The 17,624-nt window shown below is 35.9% G+C and overlaps 1 protein-coding gene across 6 annotated transcripts in view; it reads left to right on the forward strand.

Annotated features, from left to right (window-relative positions):
• UBR3 (ubiquitin protein ligase E3 component n-recognin 3 (putative)) overlaps window positions 1–17,624 on the forward strand; it is a 198,913-nt gene that overhangs the window by 178,772 nt on the left and 2,517 nt on the right. For all 6 annotated transcript variants that reach the window (XM_013968944.2, XM_013968948.2, XM_013968965.2 and 3 more), the window contains 6 exons: window positions 4,275–4,399; window positions 11,174–11,281; window positions 11,412–11,537; window positions 14,325–14,504; window positions 16,464–16,673; window positions 17,277–17,416. In XM_013968944.2, the coding sequence (XP_013824398.2) occupies window positions 4,275–4,399; window positions 11,174–11,281; window positions 11,412–11,537; window positions 14,325–14,504; window positions 16,464–16,673; window positions 17,277–17,416 (889 nt within the window). The remainder of the gene's footprint in view (window positions 1–4,274; window positions 4,400–11,173; window positions 11,282–11,411; window positions 11,538–14,324; window positions 14,505–16,463; window positions 16,674–17,276; window positions 17,417–17,624) is intronic.

Below are 17,624 nucleotides of genomic sequence, written 5' to 3' on the forward strand. Positions count from 1 at the left end.
GTAGGGTCAACTTTAATTATTGAACCCTTGAAAGTGCCTTGTCTCCCCAACCCCTTCCCTTTTTCCTGTCATGCAGTAACACTATAAAACTTAAAATATGTACCATTGTTTAAACTCTGTTTGCTTCTAATACATTTTAAATTAATATCAATCTTCGTTTGTTTACCGTCAGGTGGTTTGATAGTGGATTTTTGTTTTTCTAAAAAAAAAGACATTGAGAATAGATGTCCAGTTCTTTTTTCCTCCATTTTAAATTTTGGTTATTATGTTTGAAGGGCTTTGCTCTCTGTTTTAACTTTGGAAGATAATAACCTGTTGACTTAATATACACCTCAAATGGGCTATTCCTTTGTTTTTTTCCTGAGTCTCTAAAAGATGTTGATTTCACACATGGCAAGTATTCAGTAAATAAATATTTCTTAAATAAATGAGTGAACGTGATAATTTAAGTTTAATCTGTAACTTTAAACTGCCAGTTTAAATATTTTAGATATGATGATAATCAAGGTAGACAAAATAACTTAAAAAATGGTACTTTGCTGTAACAAAAAGCTAAAATTATGCTGAAAGTGGCTGTTGTTTAAGTACATCATTTCTTTTAAATTAAAAATTAATTTCTGTAGTTTATAATGAGAAGAAACTATATATGAGTAGTGTTTCTAGGCAGTATACTTGACTTCCTGGTTAAAATCATTTTGTTTGTGCTTAGTAGACAAATTCTGTTGTTTTTATCTTTCTATTAAAACATTTAATCATTATGAATTTTTTAAATTTTGATGATGCCATTCTTTCCTATTTTTTGATGATTCCAAATATCTCCTGCCAGTCTACAGCTCCCCGGTGAGCTCCAGACTTATACACTTGTACACATAATGTTACATATTCCTCAAACTCAACATATATAACATTAATTCATCTTCTTCCCATCCATGCTTGCTCTCTTCCTCCATTTTCTATTTTAGTCAATGCTACTACTGTTGATATTTACCCTTTGTAGAATGAGAGACTATCATTTTCTACCTCAAAAGCTCTACCAAATTCTATAATTTCTGTCATTTAAATATTTCTCTAATTCAGCCCATTCTTTTCATCAGCCCATTCTTTTCTTCAGGGCCTCTAATTTGACATGTGCTAGAGTGCTTTTGCTATCTGCTAATAGGTATTCTTGCCTCTAGTCTTCTTTTAGTGCCTTTCTCCTAAGAAACAGCAGTGAGTATTTTAAAATTCAAATCTAATATTATCATTGTACTGCTTAAAATTACTTTTCATTGCCCAGTCTAAGTTCTGTAAATCAAAAACTTGGACAGATATGAAACAAGTAACATAGATAGTAATAATAATAACATATTTACTTATTGCCATTGCCAATCCACTATTTTAAGCTGAATCATCATTTCCCTTAACCCCTTTAAAGTAGGTGTTATTATCCACCTACTTTAACAGATGATAAAGCAGAGTGTTTAACTAACTTGCCTAAGATCAGAAGAGTCAGAATTTAAACCTAAACAATTTAGGCTTCATAGCCGAAATCCATTGTTAACATTGATGTCTTTGGTTTGATATAATTGGGGATTGGGGACTGTGGCAAGTATGCTTGGCCAAAGAGGGCAGTTACTATTCAGCGCCAGATAATCATCGGCATGTAAGAATGTGGGCCCAATACTGTCAGATCTTCCTATAAGTGGTAATTTGGACTTTAACAAGAAGTGTCCAAGTTTAAATGTCAGTAACTAAAAACAAAGCAAGATAAACATCTCTGCAGGTTGCATTCAGACAGGTAGCCTTCAGTTTACAACCAATCTTCAGCATACAGGTTACATTTCTAGCTTCATCTCTGATGGATCACTACTTATAGTCTAGTTACACTGGGCAGTTTACAGTTCTCTTCCTATTGGTCACATCACACGCTGAACATACATATAGCCATCTGTCTCTCTCACTGTCCAGACCCGAAGTCCTTATTGTCTGTAACCTGGCATGTGTTAGCTACCTAGGTATTGGGGTGTTTAGAAATCCATTTAGAGCTAGCTTATAAGCACAAAGAGAGCATGAATGGACTTACATAACCATACTACCAACTTCCTTACATACTGCTGCTACTTCCTTACATACGTTGCAGGTAGTTAAAGCATCTACCTGCAATGCAGGAGACCTGGGTTCGATCCCTGGGTCAGCAAGATCCCCTGGAGAAGGAAATGGCAACCCACTCCAGTATTCTTGACTGGAGAATCCCATGGACAGTGGAGCCTGGTGGGCTACAGTCCATGGGGCCACAAAGTGTCGGACACGACTGAGCGACTTCACTTTCACTTTTCAACCATACTATAGGAATTAGAATCCTAAGGATTATCAGAACAAGGGCTTCAGATGCTGGCAGAGTTCTTGCCATCTTGGATCTATCCTTCCAACTCTGTGGCTCTGCTTCATTCACTTTGGCCTTAGACAGTCTCTGCCATAGACTAGGAACATGATGCCTGATATTTCCAGACTCACATCTTTACACCTTCCTTTTACCTCCAGTTTAAAAATCCCAAATAGGTACTCTGACGGGCTCCAGTTCCCACCCCAACCCATCAATATTGGTAAGAGACAGCATGTGTGTGTATGTATGCATATGTGTGCAGGCACACTGCACACATACACATAAACACACACAAATTTAAAATCAGGCAAGATTCTTCCTTAGGGCGTGATTTTAAGGTGTCATCTGACTAACTGAAGAGTTAGCTGGGCTCCAAAGAGGGAATGTTTTCATTTGTACAGAGACCCAGTGGAAGGATGCTGAATACTTCTTTTTAAAAGATCCGTCTTGCTATAATAAACAAACAAAAAAGATTACAGGGGGCAGGTCATGCAGATAAACTACTGTGCAGAAAAGAGTTCATAAAAGAGAAGGCCTGACTGCTATCCTTTGGAAGACCTGCCTCCAAGGTCAGCCCTTGACTGGTATCTGGGATCTTTGATTTCAGGAGGGTTTCCATCATCCCACTGATAAAACTGGTTCTCTACGCCCAAACTGTACAGACAGTGTAATTTACAATGAACGTACTTGTTTTCTTCCTGGGAGGTATGTGCCAGGCCGTGGGTACCTCTGTATGATCGTCTCCCAGAAAAAATCTTGGGTAGAGCCTCTTAATGAATTCGCTGGTTTCTATTTCAGACATACTGTCACAGCTCATTGATGGACACGTCCTTTGTGACTCTGCAGGGAGAGGACTCTTGAAAGTTTCCTCTGAACGTCACCCAATATGCCTTTTTCTTTTCCTTTGTATTTTTTGCTGTAATAACTCATAAGACTGTCTGCTGTATCTTGTGAGTCTTCCTAGTGAATCGTCAAGTCTCGAGGTGGTCTTAGGAACCCCTGACACAACTATTTAGGCTGAAATTAATAGGTCTGGGCAAGAAATGATGGACGCATGGTCCACGGTGTTGGGACTCATTTGAAAGATATTTAGAAAGAATTGATGGGATTTGGTGATTGTTTTACTGTGGGGAGAAAGACATAGGGAAGTATCAAGGATGTCTACAAGTTTCTTAATTTAACAACTGGTTAAGTGGTAGTAGCCATTTACTAGAGGAGTAGTATAATAGGAATAACTGAAGGGTCTGTATGTATTCAAGTTCAGATGTGAGTGATTATTAGCCTTGTTATCACAAGCACATCTTTTGAAGCTCAGTTGTCCAGCTGAGACTGTTATGAAAATTGAAAGGAGACATTTGAAGAAATTTTGTATGTTATTAGGTGTATATAAATGTTCATTATGATGGTTAAGCTACCATTTTTTTAAGTATCTAATGTGTGCCAGGCATTTTACATATTATTACCACTATTTTTGCATTATAACAGTTTTCATTGTTTTAAAATTCAGAGTACTTAAAATATTGGTTTTTTTTTTCTTTTCTTTTTTACTTTAGAAGTTCTGTATTGTACTATTCTTCATAAGAAACTGGAAGCAGGGAAATTGTTGGTTTTAGACACTCAGACTCCCAGACCTGGTTATTAAGCACACGATGTGCAGTAAGGAGATTTGCCAAGATTACAGCATTATTCTGAGGTTGAAACAGAACACACTTCCCACTGTGCTAAAAGCCTCTTCTTTGTATATTATGTAGATGAATAAAGGAAATTTGATTCCATAATTTCAGGTCTATTGGGTCACAAATATAATACCACAGCCAGTTACACATGCAAGGAAAGGCATGTATTTGTGAGGTTATCTTGAGTATAAGATGTCTAGATGACAAAAAAATAATGATCTTCTCTTCTCTCATAGACCACTTCACCTGCATTGTGAAGGTGCTTTTTACCCTACTGTATACACAAGGTCTTGTGGCACTTTCAGTTAAATGCAATGAGGAAGATAGGTCAGCCTGGAAACACACAGGAGCCCTCAAAAAGGTTAGTGTCTTGTCTGAATTTATCATTTAGTAGTTTGGTGAACTCATTTAAATTGGTGGCATGAATGAATGAGCAGGTGTTTGAAAAGCAAAGTAAATTGTTAACAGTATTTTAATTGGAAATGGAGCACCGTCAGGCTAAAACTGTTAAAAATCTTTTCCTTGCACAATGAGGTCTTTTTTATCTATCTATAAACCTTGGCCTTTCCCTTTTTGTATCTGGACAGTTTTGTTTTGCTGTTGATGCCAGGCTTAAACTTACAGAAGTTATAAAACTTACATCATCACAGTTGGCAAGTAATAAAATGTATGTAGGCCTAATTGTTTTATTTACCTGTCATCTTTTCTTCTCCTTGCCTCATTCCCAGTCACAATCCAAAAATCGTTTTTGGCTCACTACTTCCAGATTCAAAAATCCTTCCCTTTCTTGGGGCTTCCCCTCTGGCTCAGAAGGTAAAGAGTCCACCTGCAATGCAGGAGACACAGGGGATGCAAGTCCTATCCCTGGGTCTGGAAGATCCTCTGGAGTTCAGTAGAGTCTAGTCGCTCAGTCATGTCCCACTCTTTGCAACCCCACGGATTGCAGCACGCCAGGCCTCCCTGTCCATTGCCAACTCCCAGAGTTTACTCAAACTCATGTCCATTGAGTCAGTGATGCCATCCATCCTCTGACATCCCCTTCTCCTCCCACCATCAATCTTTCCCAGAGTCTGGGTCTTCTCCAGTGAGTCAGTTCTTTGCATCAGGTAGCCAAAGGATTGGAGTTTCAGTTTCAGCTTCAGCATCAGTCCTTCCAATGAATATTTAGGACTGATTTCCTTCAGAATGTACTGGTTAGATCTCCTTGCAGTCTGAGGACTCTCAAGAGTCTTCTCCAACACCACAGTTCAAAAGCATCAATTCTTTGGTGCTCAGCTTTATTTATAGTCCAACTCTCACATCCATACATGACTACTAGAAAAACCATAGCTTTGACTAGACGGACCTTTGTTGGCAAAGTAATGTCTCTGCTTTTCAGTATGCTGTCTAGGTTGGTCATAACTTTAGTTCCAAGGAGCAGGAGTCTTTTAATTTGAAGGCTGCAGTCACCATCTGCTATCATTTTGGTGCCCCCCAAAATAAAGTCTCTTACTGTTTCCACTGTTTCCCCCATCTATTTGCCATGAAGTGATGGGACCAGATGCTATGATTTTAGTTTTCTGAATGTTGAGTTTTAAGCCAACTTTTTCACTCTCTTTCACTTTCATCAAGAGGCTTTTTAGTTCTCCTTCACTTTCTGCCATAAGGGTGGTGTCATCTGCATATCTGAGGTTATTGATATTTCTCTTGGCAATCTTGATTCTAGCTTGTGCTACATCCAGCCTGGCATTCATCATGATGTACTCTGCATATAAGTTAAATAAGCAGGGTGACAATATACAGCCTTGATGTACTCCTTTCCCGATTTAGAACCAGTCTGTTGTTCTATGTCCACTTCTAACCATTGCTTCCTGACCTGCATACAGATTTCTCAGGAGGAAGGTCAGGTGATCTAGTATTCCCATCTCTTTCAGAATTTCCACAGTTTGTTGTGATCCACGCAATCAAAGGCTTTGGCATAGTCAATAAAGCAGAAGTAGGTGTTTTTCTGGAACTCTCTTGCTTTTTCGTTATCCAGCGGATGTTGGCAATTTGATCTCTGGCTCCTTTGCCTTTTCTAAATCCAGCTTGAATATCTGGAAGTTCATGGTTCACGTACTGTTGCAGCCTGGCTTAAGGAATTTTGAGCATTAGTTTACTAGTGTGTGAGATGAATGCAGTTGTGCAGTAGTTTGAGCATTCTTTGGCATTGCCTTTCTTTGGGATCCCTCCCCTGGAGTTATACCTTTTTAAAAACTACTTTTTCCCCATGTTTAAGAATTATCTGAACAATCTAGAAAAATTGTGCAAGTTTAGTTAAATGTAACTATTTTCCTTGGCTTGAAGACAAATGAGATGTGTACTGTTGAACCAAAAAACTGAGTGAGTAGTGTGACTTAGACACAGGTGAAGTAAGAAGAACACATGCTCAGTCGCTAAGGTGTGTCTCACTCTTGCGACCTGCTTCCTTGTTTATTTGGGAAAGTTGGAAGGAAAAAATAAGTGTAGTGAAAATTGAAACTTTTCTTTGTTCTGTAGACTTTCTTTTAAAAAAAGTATTTTTAGTTGATTTATAGACTTTTAGAGAAGTTTTAAATCACATTGAAAAGTTTCTGTTAAAATCATATCTACTTGTATTAAAGAAGAGAAAACCAGTTATAGATACATGAAATATATTCAATATAACCTTCGCTTTTATCATTAGTCTTCCCAAATCATGATGATATATCCAGAAATTTACTGTGGTATCATCGCGAAGTTTGTTATATCTTAATTTAGAAATACTGGTTGTTGGACATTGAACCTGAGTACTAGGCTAAGCTTCTGCCACTGAAAAGAGATACTACTTTTATGTTCAAGACATAAAACTATGCGAACCTCAACCTTCTCATAGGTAAATGAGACGTTTATAACATATGATATATAAAGGCCCCTCTGTTTCTAAAATTCTTTTTAAAATTCCTAAATAACAAAAATGAGTTTCTGTCTTGTCCTTCAGTGGTTTTTCCTTCTTTCTTCTAGCTGATTCTTGGATAATTTTGCCTCCTGAAGTTCTTTCTTTCTTCTAAATATTTTTGTTTCCCTAAATGTACTCTAATCCAATATTTTGGATTATTTATATTCAAATCAGATATAACAGGTTTCTATGAAGGCAGTGCCAAAGAATGCTCAAACTACTTCACAATTGGACTCATCTCACATGCTAGTAAAGTAATGCTCAAAATACTCCAAGCCAGGCTTCAGCAATACGTGAACCATGAACTTCCTGATGTTCAAGCTGGTTTTAGAAAAGGCAAAGGTCCGTCTAGTCAAGGCTATGGTTTTTCCTGTGGTCATGTATGGATGTGAGAGTTGGACTGTGAAGAAGGCTGAGTGCCGAAGAATTGATGCTTTTGAACTGTGGTGTTGGAGAAGACTCTTGAGAGTCCCTTGGACTGCAAGGAGATCAGCCCTGGGATTTCTTTGGAAGGAATGATGCTGAAGCTGAAACTCCAGTACTTTTGGCCACCTCGTGTGAAGAGTTGACTCATTGGAAAAGACTCTGATGCTGGGAGGGATTGGGGGCAGGAGGAAAAGGGGACGACAGAGGATGAGATGGCTGGATGGCATCACTGACTGGATGGACATGAGTCTGAGTGAACTCTGGGAGTTGGTGATGGACAGGGAAGCCTGACATGCTGCGATTCATGGGGTCACAAAGAGTCGGATACGACTGAGGAACTGAACTGAACTGAACTGATGCTGTGCCATTGTTTAAGTTTTTTTCAGTAAGTTTTCTAATCATGAAAAAGTATAAATTTAAACATTTTCTGATATAATTTGGTTCTAAATCTGTTCATCTGAGTTTTCTCTAAAATGAGACCTGCTGCTGCTGCTGCGTCACTTCAGTCGTGTCCAACTCTGTGCGACCCCATAGACGGCAGCCCACCAGGCTCCTCTGTCCATGGGATGTTCCAGGCAGGAATACTGGAGTGGGTTGTCATTTCCTTCTGCATTGCATGAAAGTGAAAAGTGAAAGTGAAGTCGCTCAGTCATGTCCGACTTTTATCGACCCCATGGACTGCAGCCTACCAGGCTCCTCCGTCCATGGGATTTTCCAAGCAAGAGTACTGGAGTGGGGTGCCATTGCCTTCTCCAAAAATGAGACGTACTGACAGAAAATTAGACAATTGTAAATCTATGATGAAAGGAACACGAAGTAATTTAGGTAACTGTTCTGTCAGTTTTCTTTCTCAATTTGATCATTGTTAGCTGTTTTTAAAAATGCTTAATACAACATTTAATATGGAGCAGATTCTTATCAGAACATAAATTAGAAATTTATAGTCATATAAATTGCTTTAGTGAATGAAAACAAAAAATTGCAATATTCCGTAGGTTGGTTTGCCACATTATTGGCTTTTCCGACCGTAGATCTAAGCATTTATGCTCTGATCTATGGTAGGAAAAGCCAATAATCCTGTATATCTACAGGACTGTCAATTACAGCAGCAGTAATATTTATGAATAATGAGATATCACTGTGATTTCTGTTATTATTTTGTATTGTTCATTCCTCCTTTAAAAGGTATCCTTCTTTCTTTAGCTCTTCTTTCCTCTTTTAGTCTCCCTTCTTTTCTTTCTTCATTGAATCTCACTTATTCATTTCATCCTTGTAATTCCTTATCGTCAGGTATGATAATTCCAATGAAAAACAGACCTAATCTGGTAAATACATAGCGCCTGTGTATTTTTCAAAGAGATTTTAGAGTTAATTTGATAATGAGGTTTAGTTGGGGAAAAAATGATTATTACAATCAGTATAAATTGTGTTGTTTTAGTTAGTGGAATTTCTGTTAAGAGTATTTATACCAGGATTTCTTAGTCTGGGCTTCTTTCCCTTTGATTTGCTTTTGGGTCTAGGACCATAGCATCTAGCATATACTCAAAGGGCCTGTCACCCCCAAAAGTTAAGAAGCACTATAATTTAGACAAAGCATCTACCCAGCAAAACATCTGTTGCATCTCTCAACCCTTAAATTATTTTCTTTATTTAATTCACATACATTTGCCACTTTTCTCACAGGATGCTTCTGATCATGATCCTAGGTCTTTCATCCATGGTCTCAGAAATCCTCTTCTTAAGCTTTACTTCTTAGAAAATTAAAGCTTTACTTATTAAAGCTTATCTTCTTAGCTTTACCAAAGAGCCTACTCTTTGCTTTATTCAGATATTGCTGATGTAAAATATGATTTCCTAAGACTTCTTATGCATGAAATAAAGTTATTTTCTTACCTAATACTCTTCTTGTGAGAGAGTTCTCAATACAAAACAATAACTACTACGTTATATTTGACTTTCTGATCTGATACATTATTTCTTGTTTGAAAAACAATACTTAAAATGATTTTGATAATAATTTAAAAGCTAGTTATCACTCAATAACTTGCTTCGGTGATATGAGTATCATTGGCGGGGGGAATATTTTCCCCCTAAGTAGAAAAGTATTTTACTTGAAATACATTTCTGTTTTTAGGCTCTATAAATCTTTTGCTCTAAGAAGTGTGTTTTGAATTAGACTTTTAGGCTGTCTTGTATATATTCACAACATTAAATATGTCGCATTGATTAACAAAACACAAAATTGTGGTAGTGTTTTCTTTTGAGTTGCTTATTCAAGAACTACTCTTATTAAATCAATTCTAAAAACATAATATGTCACTGTTTTGATATCCAGTGAGATATAGATTTTTGCAAATTATATGTAAACTACAAATCACATATTTGGCAAGTCATCAATAATCCTGTTGATTAATTAGGCAAGGGTGAAGTGGGTCACATGATATCAGGATAGCAGTTGCTGCGTCAGAGACTTTTATAGTTTATCAAGACACGATAATACTACATGGCTGCAACATAGCAGAAAGCAGAGGGGTAATTAAAGATAATGTAAATAATTGATTATAAAAAGAGAGACATCCAGTCAGGTTCCAAGGTCAAAAACTCCACTACGAAAATAAATCCTATCAGTTAGCCAGCAAGTGTTTATTACTCAGATTTTTGTTATGTAAATGGTGACGTAGAAGATATAAAGCGTAGTTTCTGACATTTTGGAATTTATAGTCTAGTTGAAGAGAGCACAGTAACATGTGAGAAGGGATGTATCATTATATGATAAATTCTGTGGTCCTATCAGCACCTTAAAAATTCAGGATAAACGTATATCCCACAGTGCTTGCGTTCTTATATTTTACTATTTTAAAAATGTAGTTAATGAACAGAATAAATAACATCACAACCAAGTTATTACTTTTATTGTAATTTATACTTTACAGTAATTTGCAACACCTTTTAATACTTCAGTGAATGTAAAAAGTACATTTCTTTATGTGAAAAGCATTATTGAAATAAACAAATTTATTAATAGCCATTATTTTTCCTTTCTTATAAAAAGTATAGTCGTTAAGCTTATTTAATTTGTAGACTGTTATTTAATGTTATCTGTAATTTTGTAATAAACATATGGTCCTGTTTATTTTTATATTAAATTGTTTTAACAAGTTCTACTCGAGGAATTTGAGAAAACTTGTAAAAGAAAATAATTTGGGGTCCATATTATATTTCATGCATATATGATTTGTATCATTATAACAATTGTATCATTATAACGATAACTTCTGTTAGCTTTTTTCATATCACACCATAAACACTTTTTTATGTAGCTCAAATTTGTTATATTTGCTGCCTGTAAAATAGTCTGATATGTCATAATTTAGGTAACTGCTTCCTTTTGTTAGTCATTTCTAATTTTCCACTGTTATAATGCTTTGGTGATTGTCATGGGCATAAAGTTATTTTTTTCTTTTGAGATTATTTTATTAGGAAAGAATTTCCAGGAGTGAGAATTACTGGGACAAAAGATATGACTTAGATATGTTCATTTACACATATATTATGTAACTTATATTCCAAGGAAGTATTGGAATAGCTTTAATCCCCTACCTGATTTCATTGTGAATCCAGAGGTGTGCTGTTGTACACAGATTTTGAGAAAGTGAGCTTTACATGCTTGAGAAGTAATATAGTCATGATTATACTCATTAAAAAGTATTCTTTCCAATGTAAATGTTTTTGTAATTTTCAGTGACTAATGAAATTACTTTTTAATTTTTCCAGAATACTTGTGATGCAGAAAAGTCTTATGATGTGTTATTGAGCTTTGTGATAAGTGAACTGTCTAAAGGAAAGTTATACCATGAAGAAGGAACCCAGGAGTGTGCAACGGTATGCTCTAAAACCAGATGTAGTGGTTATTTAAAAATTTAGATTTTCCTGACATTATGAACATGACTTTTTAAGCTATGTCTATTACATTAATGGAATGAATTGTTCTGATTTTCTTTTTTAACTTTAGATTATCCCTGTTGCTTGGTCTCCTGAATCCATGGAAAAATACTTACAGGACTTCTGCTTACCGTTTCTCAGAATCGCCAGCCTTCTTCAGCACCACCTTTTTGGGGAAGATTTACCTAGCTGCCAGGTATAAGTTTGGATAGAGAGTAGGGAACCTTTTTTTTAAACAATTAACTAATTTTTAAAAATATACTGATCTAATATTATGCTTATATCAATATCCAGAACTGCCATACAAAGATGAAGGTGAAAGCGTTAGGTCACTCAGTCGTGTCTAACTGCTTGTGACCCCGTGATCTGTAGCCTGCCAGGCTCCTCTGTCCATGGAATTCTCCAGTCAAGAATACTGTAGTGGGTAACCATTCCCTTCTCCAGGGGATCTTCCCCACTCAGGGATCAAACCCGGGTCTCTTGCATTGCAGGCAGATTCTTTACTGTCGAGCCACCAGGGAAACCCCCAATATAAGAATATGTTACTCCAACTCAAAAGGAGTAGATATTTAGAATATTTACTATTATTGTTACTTTTTTATTTGTTAGTATCCACCCATTTTTATGGTAATATTACTAATATTTTATGTTAGAGGAGTTTTTGATCTGTGATAATAAATCCCTTGAACAAAGATGGTATTCATATTGATATATTTATCACTAATCTTCACTGGCTTTTAATGTCCTTTTTAAAGGGTATTATGTTGACCAGCAAGCTGGCTCTTTAAAGATGTGATGGCATTTATGTAATTTTAGAATTTAAAAATATTCAATTTGTAGCCAATTAAAATTTGAATGAACGATTACTGATTTAATCTATTTTATAAAACTGTGGGTCAGTGAGTAGGCAGGAAAGTGGAAAAGAAAGTAGGAAACCGGAAGGTAAGTAAATCAAGCTGTGTTTATAGGATTATGACCCTGTCATTATTTGTCATTCATTTTCAGGGAATTTTCTGTGAGAGTTAAGTCAGTTATCATATTTATGGTCTTTGAAGCCTGCATGCAGTATAGCAGAATTAAGCCGTTGATTATTCCTTTTCTCTTAAATAATTGACCATTGCATTAAATAGTTTGGATTCATTTTTTTTTAATCAATACAGCAGGAAGATAGAACAGTTATAAGTATATATGCATGAAACAACAGAACCTCAAATTACATAAAAATGGACAGAATTGAAAGAAGAAATAGACAGTCCACAATTAGAGCTGCAAGCTTCAGTGTTCTTTCTTAGTAATCAATAACAAATAGACAGAAAATCAACTGGGATAAATAAGACTTGCACCATACTATTATTCAACTTGATATAAGTGACATCTATAGGATACTTCACCTGACAGTAATAACAGAATGCATATTTTTAAAAATGCACCTGGCCCATTAACTAGACTATACCATATGCCAAGCCATAAAGCAAGTAACAATAAATTTAAAAGAATTGAAATCACAGAACAATTTTCTTACCACACAGAATTAAATTAGAAAATCAATAACAGAAAGAAATATATAAATCCGCAAATATGTGAGAATTAAGTAGTATACTTCTAAATAACTTAAGTATCAAAGTTTAAATCACATGGAAACAAGAGAACATTTAAACTGAGTGAAAATGAAAACACAGCATAGCAAAATTGTGAAATGCCACTAAAATATTTCTTGGATAGATACAGCTTCAAATACTTACATTTGGAAAGAAGAAAGGTCTAAAATCATTTATCTAAATTTTTACTTCATGAAAAAAGAAATAGAGCAAATTAAATCCAAAGCAAGTTAAAAAAAATTACAAAAATCCGATCAGAAATCAATGACATAGTAGTGAAACAGTAGAGAAAATCAATGAGTTCAGACAAGATGGGGCACGTTCAGGGTGATATGGCCGTAGACCATCAATTGGTTCAAAATCTGATTCTTTGCAAAGATCAGTAAGATGGATACACTTAAATGTCAGGAGCTCAGCTAAGCTGGGAGGGAGAACTGAGTTGCTAGGTATTGGACTGGCTGATTAAAGCTGCAAGCCACAGGTGAAAGAGTTAAGCCTTTAAATCACTTACCATGATAGTATAAGCAAGAGGCTAAAACCAGGGAAAATGCTGATTCCTCATTCATCACCTCATAGAATGAAATGGTGTACCAGTTTAGCATCAAATGGATCAGCACAGATGTTAAGAGAGTCTCAAAGAGAAGGCTCTTTCAGTGTTATGAACTCTGAGGTGGAGAGGGGGTGCGGGGGTCCGGACTGGAGTGGAAAGTACTGGTACTGAGTCAGAGTGGGGAAAAGTTTCTTCAGGGTTTCACCTTTTCCCCTTCATAAGGTGGCCTTGGCAGAAGTGTCAAAGTGACCCCTGCCCGAGGCCTCAGATAAAGAAGCCTAGGAATAAAGGCACCAGGACTAGGAATATAACTGGTGAGGAATATAACTATGTGAAAGAGCATGACTCACCAGGGGGCCTGAGACCATGTCTGCAGATGCCTTCAGAGACTGCAGAGCACTATCTACTATTGTGAATTCCATGTTTTCACTATTCCTCTTTATCCACACTGACAGTCTATGTCTTTTTAACCAAAAGTCACTGTCCTTTTGCTCCATATTAACATTTGCCTCCCTAGTGTAGCTAGATTCTATAGACTGTCAGATAGTCTACAGATAACTGACTGCTACTTTTAAAATATGTAAATGTATACATGAAGCAGATGCTATGGTACTTAGGAGTTAAATTTCAAAGAGAAATATTATGGGAATATTGGCTATAACAGCTTGGATCCTTTTTCTTTCTTTGCTCCTCTTACTCCCTTTACTTTATTTAGCTGAATCAGTTAAGAAAGTTTTCATACTATCCAAAAGTAATTGATGAGAATGATGAAGTATCTGTAGTGGGAAATGCTCATGAGAAATGTCTTGAGAATTTTCTGTTTTATATCTAAAAGGAAGAAGAAGAATTTTCAGTTCTTTCCAGCTGCCTGGGACTTCTGCCAACATTCTACCAAACAGAACATCCATTCATCAGTGCCTCCTGTCTGGATTGGCCAGTTCCAGCATTTGATATTATATCTCAGTGGTGTTTTGAGATAAATTCATTTACTGAAAGACAAGCTGAACAAGGAAAGGTATGTAAAAAGAGTCACACTCACTTGCTATAGTGGTGCTACATTAATAGGTAAGAGAATACTTAATTCATACTTCCTAGTGGTCTAGGGAACCTAGAATGGTCAAAGACATTTAGTTTTTAAATCAGTAGAACTGTTAAGATGTCCCTTGATGGAGGATAGTACACAGTTTCCTTATGACAGTACTAAAACCACAGAAGAATCCAGAGTATCAGGCAAAAAATTAAAGACAAAATCTTAGGTCTAATTATGAGAGATGGCACTCCCTGGTTCCCAAATCTGTGCATTCCATCTATAAGGGAGCAATCACCCTTATGTACTGGTGCTTGTTTAGCTCATATACCTCATTCTGTAGGACCATATACCTCATTCTATAGGTGTTTTCTTCTAGTTGGTACCATCTAAAAATTCATCAGCAAAGTAGTTGATTATTTAAAAGACCAATGAGTTTTTCAGGTGACTGACTACCAGTTAAGATCAATTAATTCATAGACATCCACCTCTTGCCTTACGTCTTTCTGTATAAAATCCTTTGACTAAAGACCATGTGGTGTATGCTGCTGGGTAATTTACCACCTAATCTAGGTAAGTATCAAGGTCAGTGAGGACAAATTGCTGTTCTTTCCACTGCTGAAAGGGTTCCATATTTAATCAGCTCATCCCAGAATATGCAGTCTTTGGAGTCAAGAGTTGGGCACTCAGTATGACAAATGCATATTGTAAACACGTATATTGTACTTATCCTTGCTTCCATGGCCACTTTATCCGTGAACTTACTGATGAACACCAAGCCGGCTACTCGGTTATTGCATTGATTAAGATGTATTGTGGCTGTCAGTACTGTGAGAAGATCACCAGGTGAATTGCCAACCTCTATACAGTTTCTTAAAATATAGATTCATACTACATTTTATCTGTTTTAAGTGTTAAGGAAGTAGCATTTAGAAAAAAACATAAATGCTATTTCCAGTATTTTTATATAACTACAAAAAAATGAACAAAATATCCTATAGGGAAATTTAACTGATTTGTTATTTTTTTTCATACTTCCTGACAGAATTTCTGAAAAGAATTATAGCCCTAGCACTGACAGATACAAAAGCTCTTAACAGCTTGAGGTGTAAGATTTTTCATCTTCTAGAAAAGAAACTCCAGATTATAAAGTACTGAAATAGAAACGTAAACTATAACCATGATCTTCCCCAAAAGAAAAAGCCAGTGAATGTTTGATCACACTTGAATCTCCTGCATTGCAGGCAGATTCTTTACCATTTGAGTCACAAGTGTCCTTTTGTTTATCTAAGAAAGGTCCAAAACTTAGTTTTGAAAAATGTGGAACTGTTTAAAATTATGCGTCAAGAATATTTAAAAACAAATACATCTACATATATTTTCCTTGCATCCTTAGTTATATTTCATATTTTTCTTTTAAAGTAATAAGAAATTTAAAAGTTCTAGGGTGCTTAATCTAAAATTTGTATCATGTAGTAATTGAAAAAGCGTGAAAGTGTTAGTTGCTCAGTCTTGTCTTACTCTTTGAGACCCATGGACTGTAGCCCGCTAGGCTCCTCTGTCCATGGGATTCTCCAGGCAAGAATACTGGAGTAGGTAGCCATTCACTTCTCTTCTCCAGGGGATCTTTCCACCCGGGGATCAAACCTGCGTCTCTTTATCATGTCTCCTGCATTGGCAGACGGGTTCTTTACCACTGGTGCCACAAAGGGACTTAAATTAAAATAGAATGTATTAAAATAGAGAATGGTAATTGTTGAAGGACTATTTTAATCTTTTGTAAAATGGAAATGGCAAGAGTGTTAATAAAAAAAAAAAAGGCCACATTCTTGGAGACAGGTTTCTTTAAAAAAAAAAAAAAAAAGAAAACAGCCTTTAAAAAACAAATATTTTGTATAAGTAACTTAAATACATAGAACTAATGAATATTTTTGAATGATGTTTTAGGCATTGCTTATCCAAGAGTCAAAATGGAAATTGCCACACCTTCTACAGTTGCCTGAAAATTATAACACCATTTTCCAGTACTACCACAGAAAAACCTGTAGTGTCTGCACCAAGGTTCCTAAAGACCCTGCCGTTTGCCTTGTTTGTGGTACTTTTGTATGCCTGAAAGGACTTTGCTGCAAGCAACAAAGTTACTGTGAATGTGTATTGGTAAGCAAGAGTAAATAGTATAAAATTTATGGAAATTCAAATTTCATATCACATGGAAATGTGGTTTGTATTACATACAATGTAGTGTGTATTACATACAAAAATATGGTCAAACCAACTTAAAATTTAACTATTCTTTGAGTTAAATACATGATACATATAAGGATCTTGATTTTGTTGTTGTTTTACATCCTGTAGAAGGGTAAAAACACAACAACAACAACAACAAAACCCACTTACGGTTTTTTATGAGTCAAACCTTTCATAAGTGCAGCTCCAGTTCCTCTCCCTGCTCCCCTCTCCTGCCCTTTAATGAAACATATGTTTAGATGTTATGCTGTGGAACAGCCCTTAGATATGCTGTTATAGACACTGGCCTCTGAATTAGATTTAGGTTAGCTCTTAATTGATTTCCTAGGTAATCCTTATCCAAATTCTTCCTAATGTATTGTTGATAAAGGATTAAGAAAGAGATTATAAGTTTAACTTAGATGAAATCTGATTTAAAAAAATTTTAATATTTCTGTATTATTTAGAAGACAATTAAGGCATTATTCATTTTCTTTTCTTGTGAAGTCCATTTACATTTTTTTTATTTTTTAGCATTCTCAGAACTGTGGTGCTGGAACAGGGATTTTCCTTTTGATCAATGCATCAGTGATTATCATCATTCGAGGCCACCGCTTCTGCCTCTGGGGTTCTGTGTATTTGGATGCTCATGGAGAGGAAGACCGAGATCTTAGGTTAGATGTTCATAGATATATCCTTGTGGTTTATTCAACTTTGGCCAGTAAGAATAATGTGCCATTCCCGGCTTTGTAATTGTGTTGATAATAAAAATTATTCTTTATTTTAAGAAATTCTGGCGGTCATTAATTTAGAGCTGTTTCTATTTGGGGAGATATTTTCCCCATATGATGTAAAGGAAATAGAAAATAAACCAATTTCCTA

Source organism: Capra hircus, chromosome 2, assembly GCF_001704415.2.
Source record: "Capra hircus breed San Clemente chromosome 2, ASM170441v1, whole genome shotgun sequence".
NCBI classification, from domain to species: Eukaryota; Metazoa; Chordata; class Mammalia; order Artiodactyla; family Bovidae; genus Capra; species Capra hircus.